This window comes from Simochromis diagramma, unplaced genomic scaffold (assembly GCF_900408965.1).
Source record: "Simochromis diagramma unplaced genomic scaffold, fSimDia1.1 OVJJ01000131.1, whole genome shotgun sequence".
In the NCBI taxonomy this organism is placed as follows: Eukaryota; Metazoa; Chordata; class Actinopteri; order Cichliformes; family Cichlidae; genus Simochromis; species Simochromis diagramma.
Window position 1 is genome coordinate 6,275,717 of NW_024387200.1, and position 21,913 is coordinate 6,297,629.

Below are 21,913 nucleotides of genomic sequence, written 5' to 3' on the forward strand. Positions count from 1 at the left end.
GGGGTGGCAAAATCAAAGCCTTTAAAAAACATATGCAGGTGTTACATATGGTTAAAATGATTCAAATGCACTAAGTATACATATATTTCATATAAATATCGTCTATAACTTAATTATTTTCTGTAGCCCACATAGTTGAAGATTTCCATTACATAAAATATGTGAATTTTGATGTTATGTGGGTCGACTGTGGCTCAAGAGTTGGGAGTTCGCCTTGTAATCGGAAGGTTGCTGGTTCGAGCCCCGACTCGGACAGTCTCGGTCGTTGTGTCCTTGGGCAAGACACTTCACCTACTGCCTACTGGTGTTGGCCAGAAGGGCCGATGGCGCGATATAGCAGCCTCGCTTCTGTCAGTCTGCCCCAGGGCAGCTGTGGCTACAACTGTAGCTTGCCTCCACCAGTGTGTGAATGGGTGGATGACTGGGTATGTAAAGCGCTTTGGGGTCCCTAGGCGGGACTAGTAAACGCGCTATACAAATACAGGCCATTTACCATTTATGTACTTTATAGCCTGCATAATTAATAACTAAGTAGCTCAATAAGTATAAAATCCAGAAAGCAACACAAACACAAGTCTTACTTAAGTTTCACACTGTTTTTTTTTTGTTGTGTAAAATCTGAAATGCCCATGGTGTTGATTTAAAATGTGCTCTGGCACAGTCATAGGCATCGCTTCCTACTGACAACAAGAAAAAAAGCCGGTCTGCACTTTGGGCTGAACCATTTGTTAATGGTGAGTGGGAGGAGGGTAACACTATGCAATATATTCAGTTTTAGAATTTATATTCAGGGTTAACTGTAGCTAGGCTCAAAGTGTTAATGTTGTCTTATTTTAATAAACACTGTCATATACAAAACTAGGGTGGCAGTTAAGGTGGCAAGGGAACATTTTAGGGTGGCACATGCCACCCCATGCCACCCTTCTAGATCCACCCCTGGTAGTGCTCTTTTTTTCCCAAGTTATTTAACACAGCTTATTCAGAGCTTTCATTCTCAACCACTCCCACCCAATAAACATCCACTTGCTTTAACGGTTTGTTGACTCTGACTCCATCCTAGAGTTAGAGTAGCCCAAGCTGACATCAAGTCTTATTTTCTTCATAAGCTGGTAAAAATCGTCATGACAAATAAAATGCCATACAGTGCAAAATTGGTTCAGTTGACCTTTAACCTTCAAGCACACGTATTAATAAGCATGAAAAAAGGTCAAATGCCAGCCTCTCACAGTCAGTGTTTATAAGTCTTATGAAGACCAAATCAGACATACATAAACAGCAGCACACTGATTACAAGTTAAAAGACATTTCAACTGTGCCTGTATATCTTCTTTACAAGTGGTACAGTAAATAAAATATAAAACTAATACTAAGGCAGTGTTGTGATATTGTAAACACCCTTTGATTAACCATAAAAAACAGACACCACAGTCAAAAGATTTAGGCTCTGCCAAAATGTAGCTCCATGTGATGTCTCCGGTCAAGAGTCTGTTGTATTGTCTCGGTTGTTTAGACGCAGGCTTTTATAGAGGAGGCCAACTTTTAGCTACTTCCTGGTGCACAGATTCAGGTAACCACTGGCAGTATGCAGTAAGCAGAACTGGAGGAGGAGAAAAAAATTCTACAATTAGATGACAAAACAACTAACCAAATCAGAAGCAAACTAACAACATTAATGCTTACATTTCTCTTCAGTCTTCCAGACAGAATGGAGTGCCTCTCTGCAGTCAACTTTCTTTGACACCAGTACTCCCAGGAAAGCCTCTGTCCTGGGCTGCAACCTAAAAACAGCAAAGACATGACAGTAAGAGGAAAAAAAAACTCCTCGAGATGCGCTGGTTTATGGAGTAAATGAATTAGGAAATGCAGTAAAAAGGGATTAAAAGTGTGTGTGAGAGCACCAACTTACTTTGCCCATGTTTTCAGCATGATGGAGGGGTTTGAGAGCAGGTGACTGCTGTGTTTCTTTAGTGCAGGACAAACCTGTTAACCATACAAAGTACACATTACAGTGAGTGAGATAACTGCTCCTGTCAGGTTTATTAATTGTGCAGCTCTTGCAAGGTTTCCCGTGTTTTTAATTGATCTATTACTGTTTTTGTCACAAGGATAATTATGCAAACCAAATGGATTTACGTCCCTATCCTCACCTATGATCACAAACTTTGGGTAGTGACTGAAAGAACGAGATTGTGGATACAGGCGGCAGAAATTAGCTTTCTTAGAAGGGTGGCCGGCCTCCCTCTTAGAGATATGCTGAGGAGTTCAGCCATCTGGGAGGGGTTCAGAGTAAAGCATGTCCCACCAGGAGGACGAAACAGGGCAGAACCAGGAGAGATTATATCTCTCGGCTAGCCTGGGAATGCCTTGGTGTTCTGCCGGATAAGCTGGAGGAGGTGGCGGGGGAGATGTCTGGCTTCTCTACTTAGGCTGCTGCCCTCGCGACCCGGCCCCGGATAAGCGGAAGAAAATGGATGGATGAACTACAGGAAGGATTGCTCAGGATAAACAAAAACCAGTACCTGTCCCTCCAGAAGAAACTTGGCAAACAGCTTGTAGCGCTCCAGGCCCTCTGGATACTCCATCTCCACTGCAGGCAACTGCCAACCCACACGGACTACAGGAGGAACACAGCAGTTAATCCACTGTAGGCAGAAAGAGGTTTCAGTTGTAGTGCTCTGCTGTGGAAAACTCACAGAAGGTGCTTGAACGGTGGCATCTGACGGTGCCGGTAGAAGAACAGAACCACGGGGACGGTGACTCTAGCGGAGAGCCAAAGTGACAGTACTGCGGGAGAAACTGTGGGACCCACTCTGCTTCAACAGCTGAAACACCTGACAGGAATAAAGGAAAGGCATCAGTCTGCAAATCTTGTTTCAGTAACCCAGCACCACTTTATTGTCCTTTAATTAGGGATTAAAGAAGCAAGATATTTAGAAAATAGGTAAAAATGATTAAAAACAAGCATGTAAGCAGCCATACAATCAGGACTGTGCCACAGACTATAAAAGATGGACCTGCAGATTCATGCAGTAACAACCTTTTAATCACAAGGTAGTCCCTTTTATATATTCAACTATAAAAAGTTGTCACACACGTAGGAATCAGACACATCCGGGCAGTCAGTTCTACATGAATTAAGAGGACACGTGATTTTATTCCCTTTCAGTCTCATTTACCTCTCATGTACATCTTGCTGGTCTCCATGACCTCCTGGTAGACCACAAACTCTGGCAGCGTTTTGAACAACGCAGAATTTGGATGAATGAACACCGGCTCATCCATAAGAGGTGTCTATGAGCAAAAATGGATAAAGATGAGGATGTGAAGAGACCCATAACACAGTATATACTTCTAATGTTCAATTACAGACCTTGTATGCATTCTTCCATTTCGGGTCCACCAAATCCTCTCCCTGGGCACGCCTGGCAAGATGGTCTCCGAGACCTGCCAGAACAATCTGCCGCAAGCAAACCACCTGGTGCTCCGTCGGTGGAGTCATCTTGGGATCCACAAAGACCCCCACCTCTGGACACACAGCGTTCACTGGGAGGAGGGAAGAAAAATGACTTGCAGCTGTGTTTCAGAGGCAGACATGTTGATTATCTGAGTTTGCTGTGTGCGTGTACCTGCATTGGTAAGTTGTCCTCTGAGCTTTCTGATCTCCACCATAGCTTTATACCTCAGCCCACTGTTCTCACAAAACCTGGGAGTGCAGCCAGCAAATTCACAAGCACCAACAGCACCTGGAGACACAGGAATGCAAGTTATTAATATATTCAAGCAGTACTTTTTTTTTTTTTAAAGGCTTCATGGACCCCAGTTAAATCTGTCTCTGTAAAAATTATTCTAATGAAGAGCCTCCTGCTGTTTCAGCTTCACCTCAAAATTCGGCTTGTTGCTAAAACCTGGAAGAAATTTATGGTTTTGGAGCCATACAACACACTAAGCATGCAATCTAACAGACTGCCTAAAACACTGTTGTACAATACTGACCACTAGTGCAACTTGAACAAAGAGTAAGCTCACCCAGCATAATCATGAGGTCCCCCAGCAGGAGCGAGGCTCCTTGCCCAGCCCACAACCTCCTCATTTGGGTCAGCCGAGCTCGACGTTGGTTGAGCTTGGAGCTCTCATCTTCACTACGAGCAGGTCTGAGGAGAGAAACAGAGGAAAAGGAAAAAAAATTATAGCTATTAAAAATAAATAAAAAAAATCATATATATACGGCTCGAAAACAGACTGAGCTTGAAGAGTATTTCAAGATTTCATCCAACATTTAAAGTTAGTCTCATCTATATGTGGTGATCTGCTCCTCCAAAGCATCAATTTTTACACTTTTCTCACCTGTCGAGGTCTTCAAAAATTTCCCGAACTGTCATGGCTGCTACCACAGCGATGACGTATGGCAGACAATCCTGCTGCTTCCCGAGCGCTAACATTTTAGCGTAACGCGGCGCCACGGGGAACGACGCCATCGCTCTGCCCAGAGGGGTGATGGGACAGCTCAGCTTCGCTCGCTGCATGTCTTTCAACCTTATAAGAAATAAACAGTTTACAAGTTTGCACAAGACTGTTTTATACCTTTTCACTTTTTCTAAACTGTAGTGAGTGATTACTCAGTGTGTTCAAGAAAGTTTCTTCCTGTTAAAAGGGAGTTTTTCTTTCCCACTGTTGCCAAGCGCTTGCTATAAGGCGGTTGTGTGATTGTTGGGGTTTTCTTTCACAATATACACACAGGCTTTTCCTTACAATATAGAGTTTCTTGAGGCGACGGTTGTTGTGATTTGATTTAAATAAAACTGAATTAAACTGAATTTTATGCTTTTATTAAAGCAGAAATCCTGATAATGCTCAAGTGTCCATTTAAACAACATTATGACTCACTACAGCTGCTCTACACAGTGAAGGCTAGCCACCAGCTAGGAGCTAAAAACGCATGAAAGTAAACTGAAACGTACAATATCAATACCTGCAGGATTCTGCCCAGTATAGATTTCATTTTAATTTTTTCCATGTCTCTATGCAGGAGCCATCTTTGATTAAAACCACCCTTTTAATAAATATATTTTGTGTTCTAAGAAAAAAAGGGGACTCATCAATTACACTTAAATGGAACAGTAAAAATTTACCTTCCAGTACACGGAGGCTCTTCCAGAGCTCCCAGTGACACTAATAACTGCTCTGCTGCAACAAGAACCTCAGTAGAGGGAGGTGTGGGAAAAGGAAAATTGACCACCTGCAGAAAACACAAAATATGACTCTGGTTAAAACCCTGTTATCACAATTTTGTTCCCCTTTAAGACAGCATTTCAGATTTTACTGACTTTTTCTATGTTGAGATCTTTCATCTGTAAAACCAGGTCCTCCACAGGCCTGCGAGTGATCTCCGCCTCTGAGAACAAAGCGAAGTCTCCAAACACTGCAGAGGAGTACAACCTGCAGAAACAAGGAGAAACTGTGGTGAAAATCCTCGTTGTGTAAAAAACCCCCTCAAAAAACAAAACAACCCTCTCTAATTAGGGTTTTAGGGTTACGTAGTTTAACAGCACTGACCGGTAGCAGTGTCCTGGCTCGGTTCGTCCCGCTCTGCCAGCCCTCTGATTGGCTGAAGCCTGTGAGGTCCATGTGACTTTAAAGGACGACACTCCAGTCACTTTGTCGTAGAAACGCTTCTTAACTCGACCGCAGTCCACCACATACTTGATCCCCGGAATGGTCAAAGACGTCTCTGCCACGTTGGTGGCGATGACGCAAAGACGAGTGCCGGGAGGAGGAGGCCTGAACACCTGCAGCCAAAAAGAACGCATATACATGATGTCATCATAAAAGCATCATGTGACTCCAAAACTACTGAAAAAAAGTCTGAAAAAGAACTCAAAGGGTGTATAAAGCTACATTTTGTTTAGAAAAGTCAGTAAACTGGAGCTTTTAGTTTTCCTAAACCCTTCATTTTGCACATAAACCAAATGAGCAAAAAGCACTTATCCCTACACTATAAATAAAACTGTAATGGCTATTTACTAAAAGCAGAAGCTACTGAGTGGCTGCTATTAGAAATTATAGTGGCATGCGCTTTAAATCAGAAAGTTTAGAGTTGAAATTTTAAACTCAGTTCAAAATAAAACTACAGAAATCTGCTGGGAAGTAAAGATTTTTTTAAGTATTGTTTTATGATGAGTCTGACTGATCAGAAGCAAAACCAAAACGTTTATTTTACTTTATCGCACAAGCACCGGCACTTCTCTTGTCATGTATGATTTTTTTTATCAGTTTGTTCTGTGATAAGATATTAATCTCACCTTAGCCTGCTGCTCTGGGGCCAGCAGAGAGTAGAGTGGGAGGACATAGAGCGGTATGGACGCGTCCGCCTTTTCCTCTACGGAGAGGAAACAGGGCAGAATTTGTAATGTTGCTCATCTGAAACGCATCCACCTGGACTGGAGATTTATTCAGAGTGGCTTACCTGCATCAGCAGGATCATCTCCAAGGTCAAGATCGGAGTCTCCATCCTCCTCGTCTCCGATTCCCGCCTCTCTGTCCTCATCACCTTCATCCACTGGCAGGGCGGAGTAGTTATCCAAGTCGATTCTGGGTAGAGACTGGAGACAACAGTTAAAACACTTCTTTTCAATATCTGTTGAGGACTGAGGTGGACAGAATATATTTTTTAAAAAGCTGACTTACAACAGTCTTCTTCTGTTTGGCCTTTTTGAACTTCCTCATTGCCTCTGAGGTTTCGGCTTCCTCATCTTCAGCTGGATACAAAACTCAAGTAAATACACAGAACCACAGTCCCAGCTCAGATATACGTCAGAGTGTGAGGAGGCCGACCGCTCACCTGTGGCTGTGTCACCCTTCCTGAAGGGGAAAGCTTTCCTCAGTCTTCTGCAGAGACTGTGAACTTCAGCCTGACCAGTCAGAAACACCAGGATACCACCTAAAATGCAAAACATGTTATAAAAGAAGTGGAGACTGTATCTGTGGAAAGACTGAACTCTAACTGCAGTTTACCCGAATGAGACACACCACAAGTCATTTTTACAGGCAAATACAGAAAACCACCTTGGGTAGATTCGAACCCAGGGCTTTGAGATGGCCTTACGTGAGTCGCATGGTCAGCCCCTTAAAGAGGCGCCCCCATCACCCATATCCTCAGTTTTACTTTCATCAAAATCCCCCTCTTTGTTCACCACTTTCTGTAGTAAATAAATATAAACTCTAAAACCTACCTGGAGGCAGCATCCGGTGGATTTTGCAGGTCTTGTGAAAAGCCTCTCCAGTGTAATCCTCCAGCGGGGTGCGTTTGTTGAAGTGGATAGTTACCGGGAACTGACGAGCATCCACCTTGATGACGGGAGGAGGCGTCCGAAACAGCCGCTGGTTTTCTGTGAAGTCTTCAACCCGCAGAGTAGCGGACATGATCAGGAGCTTCATAGGCATACCTTTCTGCAGACAGACGGAGGAGAAACGGAGAGGTTTTTATAGAAACAACCCCCTTTTTTTCCTGTAAATCGGAAACGTTAAGATATTCCCACCTTGTTCCTGAGGGGGACGATACGAGACAATAATCCGATGAGGATGTCGGTGTAGACGCTCCTTTCGTGTGCTTCGTCGATGATGATTGCGCTGTATTTCTGGAGCAGAAAATCCTGCAACACAAAATAGTCTGTGACAAAACTGGAGACAATTGAAGTAACACTAAATCCATGCTCGTTTATCCCTTTACTGCTTCTTCAAAGATGGGAAAAATAACTTACTGCAAATATTTTTTGACCTTTAATTCAGAACACAATTCAAAAACTATTTGCTACTACTGGTTAATACAAATAACATGGAAGTGAGGCATTAACTTTCCTCATTAGAACTGATTTAATTGGTCCAAATTGATGAAATCGTTTGTGAAAAATGAAAAAGGCCGAGTCATCCACCTGGCTGATCCTCCACCTCCATCCTGTTGTCATATTATTTATTAGGTGACCCAGTAGAAAGCAGATGATACCTTCTGAATCTCCTTCAGCAGAACACCGTCTGTCATGAACTTTATCTTTGTGTCACTCGTCACGTTCCCTTCGTATCGAATCTGGTACGACACGACCCTGATAACAGACACACAAACATATAATTAACAACACAACTTATACTTTTAAACTGTATGTTTTTTGGTTTTTTTTAATTACTCTGAACACAGAATGGTTAATTTACTGTGTGGGCAGGTTCATCTCTTTGGCCACTCTGTGGGACATGCTCACTGCTGCTACTCTCCTCGGCTCTGTGATGCCGATCATCCTCCCGCCACTGCAGGAATCAAGAGTGAGCAGGATGACGCGAACTACACACACTTTTTTCCTCCAATGAAACATTTACAAAGGCAACACCATAAAGTGGACAAACTACCTGGCATAGCCGGCTTCATACAGAAACTGAGGCACCTGAGTGGTTTTTCCACTCCCCGTCTCTCCACAGATGACGATACTGGGATTTTCTCTCACGGCCTCCATGATGACCTGCTCCTCTGCCAGAACGGGCAGCTTTAGACGAGCCTCCTGCAGCAGCATCGTAATGCAGAATTGATGAAAATGCACAAAAACACCTTTCTAAGTTCTAGTTTGCAGGATGCTTTTACGGTCTCAGGTGCTCACCTGTACTTCTGGTGATCTATCAACAGGAATGAAAATAGCTGGTTCAGACGGCTTCTTCTGAACTTTCTCCTGATCTGAAATCTTCTTCTCTTTCTCTCCATCTTGCTCCACCTTCACTTCATGTTTGGTCTCCTGACAGACAGAGCTGGTTTCCTTACATTCACTCATATCTGTGGTGTTACTAACTTCATCCTCCTGCTCATCTTCATCCTCATCAGACGATGTGTCCACATCACTGCTCTCTTCTGCCTTTTGTTCTTCTTCATCATCATCTTCCTCCCATTTTCTCTTCCTGTTTGCTCCGCTAACGCTGCTGATCTTTGGGCCAGAGTCTTCATTCTTTACTTCATCTGCTGACCTGAATAAAAAAAAAAAAAGAAGACAAGATGCTTTTACTCCACCTAGAAACAATCACACATGTTCTCCGTCTTGATTAACACGTTGTGTTGTGCTCTTACCGTTTAGCCTGGTAGAGCTTTTCTCCTGTTCCCAGTTTGGAAGTGGTGTACAGCAGCTTCAGTTCGGATTCTGGAAGCTGCACCTCAGCCAGTTTGGCCAGGATCTCTGCTCTCTGGACAGAAGAGAGAGCAACATGTAAACGGCATGTGAGCTTGACTGTTAAAATTCAGCCCTCAAAGAGCAGGGAGTAATATAAAATATCACTATTATAATAAAATATCACTACAACACAATAAAGACATCCATGTTTCAGTGCTGATAACAAAACAACGATAACAACAAACTTTCGCCTGATTTAAATCTTTCAAGCATATAGCTCAAATTACTTTAGAGAACAAGCTAAGCTACAAGCTACAGTACATATAAGGACAACATCGTACTGTGCTCAATACTCAGCTTCTATATCTAGAGTCAGAGTACTTATCGGCACATAACACATATCTGCTCCACTTTACTGAGGAAAATCAAACATTTTCACATCTTCGGGATCAACTTTGACTTCACTTTGATCATTTTAAAAACCAAATCATTAACTTTCTTTCAGGACTTTAGAAACAATGGATCACTGTCACTAAAGTAATCAGTCTGGTTATTAATGTCGACATGAAATAGAAAAACCTCACAGAGAACTAAACGTACGAAGATTCCTAACCTGAGCTTTCTTCTCCTTGCGCTCCAGGACCTTCTGCAGCTCCTTCTTCTGCTTCTTGGTGAGGGGCTTCTTCTTGGAGATCGGTGGCAGCGAGGATTTATTCTTCTTGGATTTGCTGGATGGGAGGACCAAGGCGTTGCTCTCATCTACACCTTTCAGTATGGACCCATCTGATTTATACAAACAGAAGAGTCAGGGTCACAGAATGCACGACATGCAAAGTGTCAAAGATGTTTTCTCCTCTTGATGTTTTCCTGCTACCTTTGAGTTCCACAACAACTTCTGTCTTCTCTTCATCTGCAGATGGCGGAGGGTCACTTTGCTGTCGCCCCTTCCAGTTGTGTTTTTTCCTTAGTTTTCCCATTTTAAACTTAAGTCTGTAGGTCAGTGAATAAAAAGCTATGAACCCAAAGCCACCGGTTATAATGAGAAAGACCAAAAAGTCTGAAACACTGCTTGCTAAACATCGACAGCTAACTTTATCGTTAGCCTAAAAATGTTATTAACAGAACCGATTAAAAGTTTGTGAACACCTCCAAATACAAACCTTCTTATCTGAACAGCTGCATTTGACTTTAAACACCTGGATCCAAAAACTGAAGCAGTGCACTAACCTCACGTGTAAACATTTAAGTGTTCATCAACCAAACCGGTCCGTCGCTAAAATTTGACTCCGTAGAAACGTTCCGCTATAGAAAAAGTTCGACGTCCCGTTGTTTAGTGATCCTAACTAAAAATATTGTTTATAACCTAAACTGTATAACCTATAATCTTTTTTATTTATTGATTTTTATTTAATCAACTCAAAATACTTACATTTAAATGACGTATAAGGGTCCTTTTTGTCTTATGGGGTCAGCCAATATCAGATGGCAAAAAGCTTATTTTGATGATAATAATTTGGTCCGATCGATGTTTATTTGACGTACGAATGCAAAAATCTTCCAAATTGTGATGTAACACATTTGAAGTTCTTCTGATGGCACATTTAAAGCTGTATTTTTTGTAGCTCTGGAGAAAACATGGGTGCCAAGAGAGAAACAGGACGTGTATGAGGACTCTGTTGAGATCGCAGGGTGAAGGCTAGTTTCAGGGGTTATTTGTCAAAGAAGGATAGCAACAAGAGTGAAAGGGAGGGTTTAAGAGATGGTAGTGAGACCTGCTGTGATTTTTGGTTTGGAGACTGTGAAACTGAGAAAAACACAAGAGATGGAACAACTCAGGTCGAGAGATTATGAGACAAGGGTTAGAGAGATAAGGCTGAGATGGTTTGGACATATTCAGAGGGGGGGATAGTGGATATACTGGACAAAAGATGCTGAAGAATGGAGCCAGGCATGAGGAAAAACGGAAAAACCTCAGAGGAGGTTCATGTATGTAATGACAGAGGACATGTAGAGGGTTGGTATAATAAATAAGGATGCTAAGGAAGCAATGAAATTTGTAATACAATTGTGAAAAAAGTGTACAATGTTTTGAAACAATTAGAAAAAAATTTAATCAAACCATTTGTTTTGTGCTTAAAAGTTACACAAATATGACAAAACATCAATCAGAATAATTTGTTTTGCTTTGTTTTCTTACAAATTACAACAATGTATGATATGCAAAAATGGCAAAAGAACATCATGAGATTTATCCTAAAATAAAGCTCAAAAGGAATAAACAACTTGAAATTGCCCTAAACAGATACAAACAACATATCTGCCCGTCATTTGGTCTTCAATTATGCTTAAATCCAGATAATAACAACACATGGATTATTATTTTATTTAAAATCATAAAATATGATTTTTAAATAACATGTTGTAGATAAATCAGGTTTCATACATCATTTGATCAGAATACGTGTAAAGAGCAAACACAATGATATTATTAACACGTAGTTTATTTACTCTCAGATAAAATAATCTTTGTTTTTGTTTAGTTCATTTTACAGTGGTCTACTGTGGTCTGCAACTGGACATATGACAAATTAAAGGGGGAAAACTATATCTAAGCCTTTCAGATCTAAAATCTTCCTCAACGAGTGCTCTCCTGAACGAAGCGGAAACTTGGTTGGTTTAATATATTTATGTTTCTACATATCTGAATATATTTATTTTCAGGTTACTCCTTCAACTTGACACCTAAACTTAAAATCACAGTGACAGAGGTTTCATCCCTGGTGTTCAAATGCTGATCAGCCCTTCGCACATCACGGCTTTAAAGGCATGTACTCGTTCTCCCTCTGACCATCCGCGGGGTTAAAGCTCTCCTCTGTTATTCTCTTTGCTTCTTTAGACACCTTCTCGAACCTCTTGAGGAAGAAGACGAGAGCCACGAGCAGAGCCGCCTGCACGACCACAAATACAAGCAGACACACCTGCGAGGCCAAAGCCAGGTCACAGTACCAGTAGTGGCAGGAGTCCAGCACCTCCTGCTCAGTTAAATACGCCACCAGCCGACCTCTCAGTTTGGGTGGGGAGCTGCAGTTGACGCCCACGTGTGATGTGCTGCCAGCAGGTTGCGCAGCAGCCAGGCTCGCAAATAGAGGACGCCGCAATCACACGCCCAGGGGTTACCGTGAAGAGAGACGGAGCGGAGGGAGGTCAGATCGTCCAGGAGCCCGTTAGGGAGGGTGGTCAGCAGGTTATTGTGGAGACGGAGCTCGGAGGTCCCAGCAGAGAAACTGGAAGGCAGCGAAGAAGCTGTGAGAGATCTGCTGCTGCAGTCCACCTGGCTGCCTTGACAGGAGCAGAGATGGGGACAGGCGGAGGACCTTTGACCTCCAAACAAGAGGAGCAGACACATGAGCAGAAACTCCTTCATGGTTCCTAATCACTGCAGAGGAGAGAGGAGGAATCAAGAGTTAATTAGAGTGAGGTGAACTGTAAACTGCCCTTTGTATGTATCGTGTGAAACAATCTCTTCACTGTATATTATTGAAGCCATGAAGATCATTAGTGTGTTTATGCAAAACTCATCATGCGCTGACATAAAACAAAGTCAAAAATCCACATTGTGCAAAAAGATAAAACTCTTCTAACTTAAGGCAGTAAAGCATGCATAAGAGCTGCTCAGATCTAAAGGGCTGGACTGATGATGGATCTTTAGATCTGATGCCCACACCAGTGCCAGAGGGAAAAAATCAGACATACATGAGCTTATGGGGTTTTTTCTATATAACATAAATGTAATTTGGAGGTTCAAAGAAAAGGATTATCAGCAAAAACAGAGCCAGCAATCAGTACTTATGGTTTATTTTACTTCAGACCAAAGGTTATTTAACTGCACAAGGAGACGCACATGAACCGAAAAAACTCTGAGCTGCTGCCCCACTGGAGGAGTGTAGTCCTTGTATAATGTGTGCAAACTGAGTTCAATTAAAGACAAAAGAAAACAGGAGCCAATCGGTGAAGAGAAAATCAGGAAAGGACACAAGGTAAACAGAAACGAGGCGTGGATGAGTGCGGAAGGTTTTGGTTTTAAATATCTTGAAATTGCGTCTTAAAACTCGATCTTACTCAGAAGGAACTCAACATTTTGAGGATAATGACTCGAAAACTAGAGTTACCTCTGCTGTCATTGTTTGTGTGTCACAAACAAGTGTCCACTGCAAACTCATATCTCAACGTAAATGATCAGAAAACACCAAAGTCTCGGTTCTGCTGTGAGGCTGCAGTTTTTGTGTTGTTGTAGCTAAAAATGCATTCATGTGTGCAGGTGTTTTCGTTTTACTGCTCACAGTATCTGCTTTGTATTTGATCATACATTCTTTGAGCAGTTTTGTCCTGATTAATATGACATTAGCAGTAAATTTCATGCAGACTTTATAAAACATGTAAAACTGCATGTGATGTATCCATGATCTAAAACTAGGTCATAATTTATTTAAACAAATTTAACACATAAACATTACAAAATGACCACATACGTTATAGAATATGGTAATAATGAGGTCATCATGTGTACTCATAAATAACAAATTTGTACGTTTTACAGGATAAATTATTAATTTTGGATAATTTTAGTCAATTGCATTGACATTGACAGGAAACACCTCCCTGCTGATGACAAGCTGCACAACCCCATTGCTGTTTTCACACATTTATACTAAGTTCATTACACTGTAGAGTATATGAAAACAGAAACACAGTAATTACATCAACTATCAACTTAAACTTTAAGAGGAATAAATTAAACTGATGATGTCACAGCAGACCTGAAAAGTCTAAACAGGTCTGAGGAGAGTCTTTTACCTTCAGTGCGTCGCCGTCTTCGGAGATGACTCTGTTTTTTTACAGTTTGCTCTCAGAGTGTGTGCTACTGCCAGCTGGCTCTCACTGATAAAGACCGCTGTCAAATTATGAGCTCCAGGCATTGCACACGCCTGTGCACATGCACGCACAGAACATGCACACAACGTGGAAAACATGTCCACCCGCTATGTTTGATGATTTAAATCCTAATAAAGTTCTAAAAAGAGCTGTTTATACTAATTAAAGATTTTCTTTATTTTTTAAAGTTTGAGTATTTTCACACATGTAATCGATTGTCGGCCTTTATTGAGATCACATGAGGCTAGAAATTTTTTTGTCACAAAACGGCCGGAGGCTGAGTACCAACGATCAAACCCACATGCAAAGAACCCAAAGCGGAGGCTGAGGAAAGGGTTTAACAAAGTTTTATTAACTAGCACAAGGATGATGTTTACAATGGCACTTGGCTTAAGGCTTGACACATGGGGCGTGAGGGTCTTGGCCAGGAGAGAGGGATAAAGCAAGGAGACAGGCCCAAGAAAGCAACGGCAGCTGGCTGGTGATTAGGTACGCATGTGCAAGTGGAGATGGAAGCGTTTGAAGGAGAGGTGGTGCAGCCCGGGTGGGTTGTGTGTGTTCAGCTGTCCTGAGCGGTGAAGGTCCCGTGGTGGTGTAAGGGCAGGCAGGTGAGGCAAGGAGATGATTCTGAAAGCAGGCGGGTTAACCAGATTTCCAAGATGAGTTGTTCAGTGTGATGAAATCCCAGGAGTAAATAGGCTAGTTGATGAAATGGCGAGGAAGCAGTGTCAGCAAGCAGCTAAATCTCCAACCTAATTGCTTCAATCAGCTTCAGGTGAGGGAGGCTGTAGGCCCTGCCCATGGGTGGATGCCAGGGAGGTCCAGACCGTCAGCGGAATTTTACAGCCACACACCCAGACCGTGACAATTTTTTTCCCATCATGACATAAATGGAGAATTTAATGTGAGGACAATAAAGTTTTTAATGACTTATTTTCACTCCACCCCACGACCCTCTAGACTCTTCCTAGTTCTGTATAGCAAACTACAAACATGTATTAAATATGTGTAATAATTTGAAGTGTACAATTCTTTATAATCTACTTTTGTAATTTTATAGTCTATGTTTAGATTGTATTTTTGTGTCTTAATGCACACCAGACATGGCATTTATTAAGTCTAATATTAAATATTCCATAAGGAGCCAATAAGGAGCACATAAATGCTGAAAAATCAAAAACACATTTTTTTTCTTCTGTTTTAAACTGTCTGACAGCGGTTACGTACAGTCATGTGCAAATAAAGATATTCGTAGGACTCAGTGTTGTTGAGGAATTTTGGCCCACTCTTCTTTACAACACAGTTTCAGTTCATAGAGCGTTCGTTTATGCACAGCTTTCTTAGCTCCCACAGCATTTCTGGACTTTCACTGCACCTTTACAACACCTTTATTCTTCTGTCGTATGACCCATTTTCAGCCAAGCTTCAGTTAACTCTAGAGTACTTTGATATTAAGAGGAGTTCATGACTAGCAAAGTGCCCAGGTCCCGTGGCTGCAAACCAAGCCTAAATCATCACACCTCCATCACCGGAGAACTTGTCATTTGTTCGGATGCAGCTTTGCACATCTGAGCTGTGCCACGTTCTTTCCTGAGAGAAGAGGCTTTCTCCTGGCAGCCCTTCCAACCAAGACCATGCTCGTTCAGTCTTTTTCTAATTGTACTGTCATGAACTTCAACATTGACATGCTAACTGAGGCGTGTAGATTCTGAGATGTAAGTCTCGCGCTTGTTGTAGTCTCTCTGAGCAGTGAAACCCCAGTTTGACTTTGGGGTGTTTATATGCTTAAAAACAAATCTGAGGAAGTTGTAGTGATCTTGGTATACTTCTGTTTTATGTTCATACAGCCCTTCAGAGAAGCAAATTGCAGTTTTACTCCAATTAGTTTGCAGATACAAATCAGTAAGACAAAACACAATTAACAAACAAATGATTAGATTGTGAATTCTTTTGAATTATTTTAGGTTAAGAAAAGGACATTTCATGCTACTGAGCTGAATAAAGCAGCTAAAATTCACTCTGTCACCACAAGCATTCAACATTATCACAATAACGAGTGCTTTTACCTTTATTAAAACACCCTTATTTTCCACTGTGACACTTAATAATAAAATAATAATATAATAACTGAGCTCTTCTGAGATATTTCTCTCCTCCCATATCTGCTTGTGTATTTCTGGGCTGCCCAGCAGGAAGAAGATGCCGTGCGCAGTGCAGAGGAAGAATGGCTGCAGGAGATAAATATGAATCAGCAGATCAAGTCCTTGCAGCAGCTTCAGTTCTGAGTACTGCTGCTCGGACTCTGACGTGAGGACGTGAATGAGGATATCGTGCGAGTCTCCTAAAAAACAACACTGAAGCGGCGAGGCCAGACTGACGACAAACTGGGGTTTATTTGTCACACCTTTGTAAATGGGACACAGACTGAGCTCACAGCCTTCAGGCAAAAATATGTACAGCTCATCAGTATCAGAGACTACACACACACACACCTACACACACGCTCTGTCATACTGTGGACACACAACTTTGGTGGCATAATTCACTTCCAAGAAGAGATATTTAAACAGAAGCACAAAGTAGTGGCTCCTCGTTACTGATCCTGTAGTGGTAACAAAGCATCCTGTAGGCCACGATCCACCAAATTCAACAACAGGGCATCGGCTAAAAAGCGGTAAAAATAGGCCCACAGCAGCATTTAGCGGATATGAGTAATGACAACATGCTTGCACATGCACCCTGCACTGCACAGACTCTCGTTATCTCAGAGGCTCGCCATTCATTGTAGCCACCGGCAAGAAGAGCATTTTCAGCTCATTCGGCACATTAACAAAATGCTGGAAGAGGAGCAGAAGATTTTCACCGGCAAATAAATGCCAAACAAATGTATTTTTGAGCAAATGAAGAAGAGCTAAAATCAGATTTTAGTAGACGTAAATTCACTGTGGTACCTTTTAAAGGAGTTTTATGGATGGATACCTGGTAATATTAAAGGTAATATTAAAGAAAATGTAATGATCATTCACACACCGAAACACACCATCGCATAATAAAAAACAATATCCATGTTCAAAAATCTAAACATCACCAAGAACCTACGTTTCATTACAAAATATGTCGCAGCAAACACCCTGACATTAAATCCAAAAAGTTTAGCACTGCATTTATAAATTAGATACACTGATTATTAAATTATGTGTTTATATCTTATATGTTAGGACCACAGCGAGGGGCTCAAAGTGGGAGATTGGATAGTTTCAGAGGAAAAAAAAACACCCTCCAGGCAAACAAACTATACAAAAGCACCAAACTGAAGATTAATGTACAGCCAGAGTTGCCACTAACGCTTGATAACCATGTTCAAAGTCTGGAGGTCTCACTGTCGTTAGGGGATAAGCAGCAGGTGGCGCTGCGGCACATCACTGCTCTTTGTCGTGCATCTGCTGCTGCATTGTTCAGCATCTCCTGCATCCTCTTCAGCTGGAGACAGAGAGGAGAGCAGATTAAAAACTGTCATTTTAAATATTTTGCTAGCACTTTGGTTCTTTGTGTGTCGTTTTACGCAGCAGACATTTTCACATCCTCAACAGAATCCAACAAAATTGTAACATGTTAAATCTTATTATGGCGCACATATATTCAATTACAAGTCATAACAGTTTGTGTTTAATCTTTTTTTTTTTTTAAAAACAACAACAAAAGTTGCTTGGTACCTCCTCATCTTTCATTTTGATCAGTTTCTCAGTGTCCACATCTGGAGTGGACAGCGGCAGGATGGGGATCGGGCTCTCCATACGGTTGTCCTGAGCCAGTTTACTGAGAGATGAAGAAAATGGAGAGAAAACATCAGCATCTATTGAAGTTGTTTGCTACACGTGCTCACGCTTTCATTCCTCACGTACCTGGTCATCTCCTGTATGCACTGCGCTCTGTAGTTTTCATAGTGGACGTCGCAGGTTACGTCTTTGAGGTCGTGCATGTGGGAACGAATCAGCATGTTCCTCAGTTTCACAAAGTCACAGTGCGATTGGTTTTCCACTGCGCAAAGAAATACGCATCGTTAACTTTATTAATCCAGTCAAGACATGCAAACTATTTCAATTTACATTCAGGCTGAATAAAGCTGAACAGACGTGGAATATTCGAGTGTGCATACCTTCGACGATCCCCCAGGGGTACAGCCTTCCCCTCACTCTTTGTCCACGAGCTTCCACCACTGTGTTACTGCCAATCACAGCGAACGGGGTGCACTCCTGCAGAAGGAGACGCGAGGAAAGGGTTGTTATTTCAACCCCTCTCTGCTCCGAGAAAGCTGTCTGAGCATGCTGGTACACACTGACAGAGTTATACACGCTCACAAAAGACCCCTGAGCTGCTCAAGACAACTGTGACTTTATTTGTTGAGACAGGTAAAAGACTGTTAGCTGTTTATTTTCTCTCCACTGACTTTTTCAGCTGATCGGTGCGTTCATGCTCCAAGCCCGCATCTATCTCCCCTGAGGCCGCTGCTGTACTTTCATTTAAAAGGACAGTAAATGGTTAGGAGCCCAAATTCCACAGCAACACACTTGGGCCTCATGCCATTAAGCCATGCAGGTACATTTAGGTTAATGAACTCACATTTTAAAGGAGATTAGATGTGTTTTTCCTTATTTTCATTTAGTATATGTGCAAGTAATCCAAGCTTCAGACTCCTTAAAACACCCTGTTTCAGATGTTTTTTCTACTCTTGGCTGTGTATTATGTCAGTAAAGAGGATATTTCAAGCTGTAAACGTGTGTATTAAACATGTGCTTGTGAGGGGCAGCCAATCAGAGATAAGCTGGCTTAACGGGAGGATGGTCTTAAAGGTAAGGGAGCTAAAATGGGTTGTTTAAGACTGAACTTTGAACCATATTACAACATGGTGGAAGAAAGGAGAAGAAAGGTCCTTTTAATAAATTTGTCTTTGAACTTTATCCATACACCATATATATCATTTAGTTCAGATACTTTCTGCCAGCTGAAGGCTTCTCTGTATCACAGGTTTTGCTCAGCTTTCCAAAACGCACCATCCAACTATCACACCCACTTCAACGTCTGGCAGCATCTCTAGATCCATCTCCATTTTCTTCACAAAAAAGCTTTTATCACTTTCCATCATGCTGAAATGTGCTCCTGTGTGCTTGTTTGAATCATTTAATACGACCTCTTTTAATAGTTACAGTTTATTAAAAACAAAGGCACAAAACATTGCTGTGAGCAGCTTTCACAAGCACTTCCAACCTGCCAGCTTAACAAGTGCAGATTATCCAGAGGAGCTGAGATATACATTCTGATGCAGCTTAGCCTTTTAGCTGCTTTAAGGAGGAAAAACAAAACTCCATTCACTTCCACTGAATGCAATGCAGGTCCAAGATTTAGAGGCAAATACCTTCAAGTTATTTTCCCAGAGTTTTTAACTGGATTGAATAATCTTCCAAAGAACAAGAAGTTTGTTTAGTTTTCCACACCTGACCTGAGAAAGTGACATACCAAATGTTAACTGAGCATAATCCATGTATTAAGGAAGACTGTGACAGTGTGTTGACAGATCGGGAAAGACCTCGTGTTTGTTTTATACTATAAAGTTCAAATAGAGGTAATAATTCAATAAAAGGTTACCCTTCTACACTATTCACCGAAACCACTGCTGGTGTATGAGCCTGGTGGTCTGCTCCACTCTGCATGGATGATAGCCTTATGGTTTGCATTTTTTTCTCCATGCATTTGTTAAATAAGAAGTACGATGATTGAATCTGTAGCCACAGGTACAGCAAGTCAGTAGCTCACAGGTATGTGAGTCCCCAGACTCACCTTCAGCTCTTTGTCCAGCTGTTTAAACTCCTCATCCTCGTCAGAGTCGCATTCAGGGAACTGGTACACTTTGATCCCAAACTTGTCTATCTCCTCTCTTATCTGGACACACACACACACACACACACCACACACACACACACACACCACACACACACACACACACACACACACACACACACACACGAGAGAGAGAGATCATTTTCATTCACCAGCCTGCAAAGCAAACATCTTGATTTTGCTGCGGAGCTCCTTGACTCACTCTGTCTTTAAGCTTTTTTATCTCGTTGGGCGTGAGGCAGTCGGCTTTTGCGATGAGTGGAATAATGTTCACTTTTTCATGTAGAGCCTTCATAAACTCAACGTCCACCGGACGAAGCCTGAGCAAGGAAAACGAAAGAGCAGGAGACTCAAAATTGTGGCTTTAATCATGACTTCTTTGTGTCCACGTGTGTGTGTGTGTGTGTGTGTGTGTGTGTGTGTGTGTGTGTGTGTGTGTGTGTGTGTGTGTGTGTGTGTGTGTGTGTGTGTGTGTTATTACCCATGCCCAAATGGAGGGATGAAGTAGAGGCAGCAGTGGACTCTGTTATCCTGGATGTTCTTTCTGTTCAACCCGCTCTCATCCCTGAAATATTGCTCGAACTGCTGATCTATGTAGTCTGTGATCGGCTTCCAGCTGGGACAAAAAAGACACCACAGACCACATTAGCTGCTCTTGCGAGGTCCCGGGAATTCAATCGAGCAGTCTGAATCAGACACAAGCAGATCAGCGAGAGTCTTATGTTTACCATTCATTGTTGTTCACAGCATCTCCAAACCCTGGCGTGTCCACAATTGTCAGCTTAAGCTTCACTCCTTTTTCCTCGATGTCCACGGTGTGTTTGATGATCTCCACAGTTTGATTAATGCGTTCTGCAACGTGACAGCAAGGGGAGAGAAGACAAGTGAAGGGGAGGTCAGTGAAAGTGTACAAGAGCCGATCAACAACTCATTAAATACTATAAATACTATACTTTAGCACTTAAAGTACTTTATACAACATGTCTCATTCACACACACAAATTCACACAAGTACATTTTTCTATGTGTAAATGCTTTCTTAACATTCACACTCCAATGAACACATCCAGAGCAACCGGTGGTTCAGTATTTTGCCCACGGACACTTTCGAAGCAGACTGAATCAGCCAAAAATGGAACGATGGGCATGACCACGAGTACCTTTATAATTGGAGTGCTATTAAAACAGCTGGCACTCATTCAGCTGTGTTCCCTTGTGTGAAGTTTGTCCTGCTGCCAGTAGATTAGGGAGAGGTTACTCATCACTGGGACGCTTGTATATAACTTAGAGTACCCAGAGTTTGTGGTCTGCTGACTGATGGCTGCTAAGTAAGGAAGTAATTGTTGACACATTTAAACACTTTGTTAGACACACTAGTTTTAGGGGTGCTACTCACTACTATAGTTTTATGTTGAAGAGGCAGGCCAGCAAGCTTAGGACTTTATTTCTTTGGCCGCTGTTAAGTAGAACAGCTTGTAGGCTTCATCTAGAGATCGCTTTGTGTTTTATTTATTTCTAAACTACTCCACCTGGTTGGTTAATGCTACCTCACTTTCCACCATCTGCTGGGGTTGTGTTATGGTCCCTCAGCCTCTTTAGCTTCCAGGTTTTGGTGGCTTCTTGGATCAGGGAAACGACCTTAGCAATCATTCTCTCTTTTTCAGGTCGTTTGGATTTGTTTGAACTTGTTGTTCTTTAGCTTTTGATTTATTTTTTTTTTATCTATCCACACATATCAATCACAACAAAAGCGCCTTGAGGTGACTTTTGTTGTGATTTGGCGCTATATAAATAAAATTGAATTGAATATTTGACTGGGAAGCGTGGTCTCTATATTTTGTGACAGATGTCATCAAAAGTTAAGTCTGTCACATTCATATGTTGTTGTTGCACCCAATAAAAAAAAACTAAGATTAATTAAAAGAAATTAACACACATGGGGAATTAAG

General features: G+C 41.8%; 3 protein-coding genes across 3 annotated transcripts; all 3 read right to left on the reverse strand.

The window, feature by feature from the left end:
* Positions 1 to 956: 956 nt before the first annotated feature.
* On the reverse strand, positions 957 to 10,443 carry dhx37 (DEAH (Asp-Glu-Ala-His) box polypeptide 37). Its single transcript, XM_040051125.1, has 27 exons — positions 10,298 to 10,443; positions 10,012 to 10,127; positions 9,751 to 9,920; positions 9,098 to 9,210; positions 8,640 to 8,997; positions 8,395 to 8,543; positions 8,203 to 8,295; positions 8,000 to 8,096; positions 7,536 to 7,649; positions 7,230 to 7,446; positions 6,839 to 6,937; positions 6,685 to 6,755; positions 6,464 to 6,599; positions 6,300 to 6,376; positions 5,554 to 5,786; positions 5,325 to 5,436; positions 5,130 to 5,236; positions 4,345 to 4,533; positions 4,027 to 4,151; positions 3,627 to 3,743; positions 3,371 to 3,543; positions 3,177 to 3,291; positions 2,694 to 2,831; positions 2,520 to 2,614; positions 1,907 to 1,980; positions 1,681 to 1,778; positions 957 to 1,597 (listed from the first exon to the last, which is right to left on the reverse strand). Exons 2-27 carry the CDS (start codon positions 10,112 to 10,114, stop codon positions 1,521 to 1,523), a joined length of 3,450 nt encoding a protein of 1,149 aa, XP_039907059.1. The 5' UTR covers positions 10,115 to 10,127; positions 10,298 to 10,443; the 3' UTR covers positions 957 to 1,520.
* A 1,350-nt stretch (positions 10,444 to 11,793) lies between these two features.
* Positions 11,794 to 14,018, reverse strand: LOC120745919 (platelet glycoprotein Ib beta chain-like). The gene is given in 3 exon segments (XM_040051133.1): positions 11,794 to 12,261; positions 12,264 to 12,573; positions 13,992 to 14,018. Coding segments are annotated over 2 exon segments (612 nt in total). The 5' UTR covers positions 12,562 to 12,573; positions 13,992 to 14,018; the 3' UTR covers positions 11,794 to 11,947.
* Positions 14,019 to 16,443: 2,425 nt separating this feature from the next.
* On the reverse strand, positions 16,444 to 21,614 carry LOC120745895 (septin-5-like). Its single transcript, XM_040051103.1, has 9 exons — positions 21,524 to 21,614; positions 20,693 to 20,891; positions 20,446 to 20,580; positions 20,167 to 20,284; positions 19,905 to 20,006; positions 18,226 to 18,322; positions 17,972 to 18,107; positions 17,783 to 17,885; positions 16,444 to 17,549 (listed from the first exon to the last, which is right to left on the reverse strand). Exons 1-9 carry the CDS (start codon positions 21,612 to 21,614, stop codon positions 17,430 to 17,432), a joined length of 1,101 nt encoding a protein of 366 aa, XP_039907037.1. The 3' UTR covers positions 16,444 to 17,429.
* Between the last annotated feature and the right edge of the window lie 299 nt (positions 21,615 to 21,913).

Coding starts and splice junctions, on each gene's coding strand:
- dhx37 (XM_040051125.1), bottom strand. CDS start 10,114: ATGGGAAAACTAAGGAAAAAACACAACTGGAAGGGGCGACAGCAAAGT. Junction 9,921..10,011: donor AGTTGTTGTGGAACTCAAAG/GTAGCAGGAAAA, acceptor TGTATAAATCAG/ATGGGTCCATACTGAAAGGT. Junction 3,544..3,626: donor AGGACAACTTACCAATGCAG/GTACACGCACAC, acceptor CCCTCCTCCCAG/TGAACGCTGTGTGTCCAGAG.
- LOC120745895 (XM_040051103.1), bottom strand. CDS start 21,614: ATGATTGCTAAGGTCGTTTCCCTGATCCAAGAAGCCACCAAAACCTGG. Junction 20,581..20,692: donor GCTGTGAACAACAATGAATG/GTAAACATAAGA, acceptor TTTTTGTCCCAG/CTGGAAGCCGATCACAGACT. Junction 20,007..20,166: donor TAAAAAAGCTTAAAGACAGA/GTGAGTCAAGGA, acceptor GTGTGTGTCCAG/ATAAGAGAGGAGATAGACAA.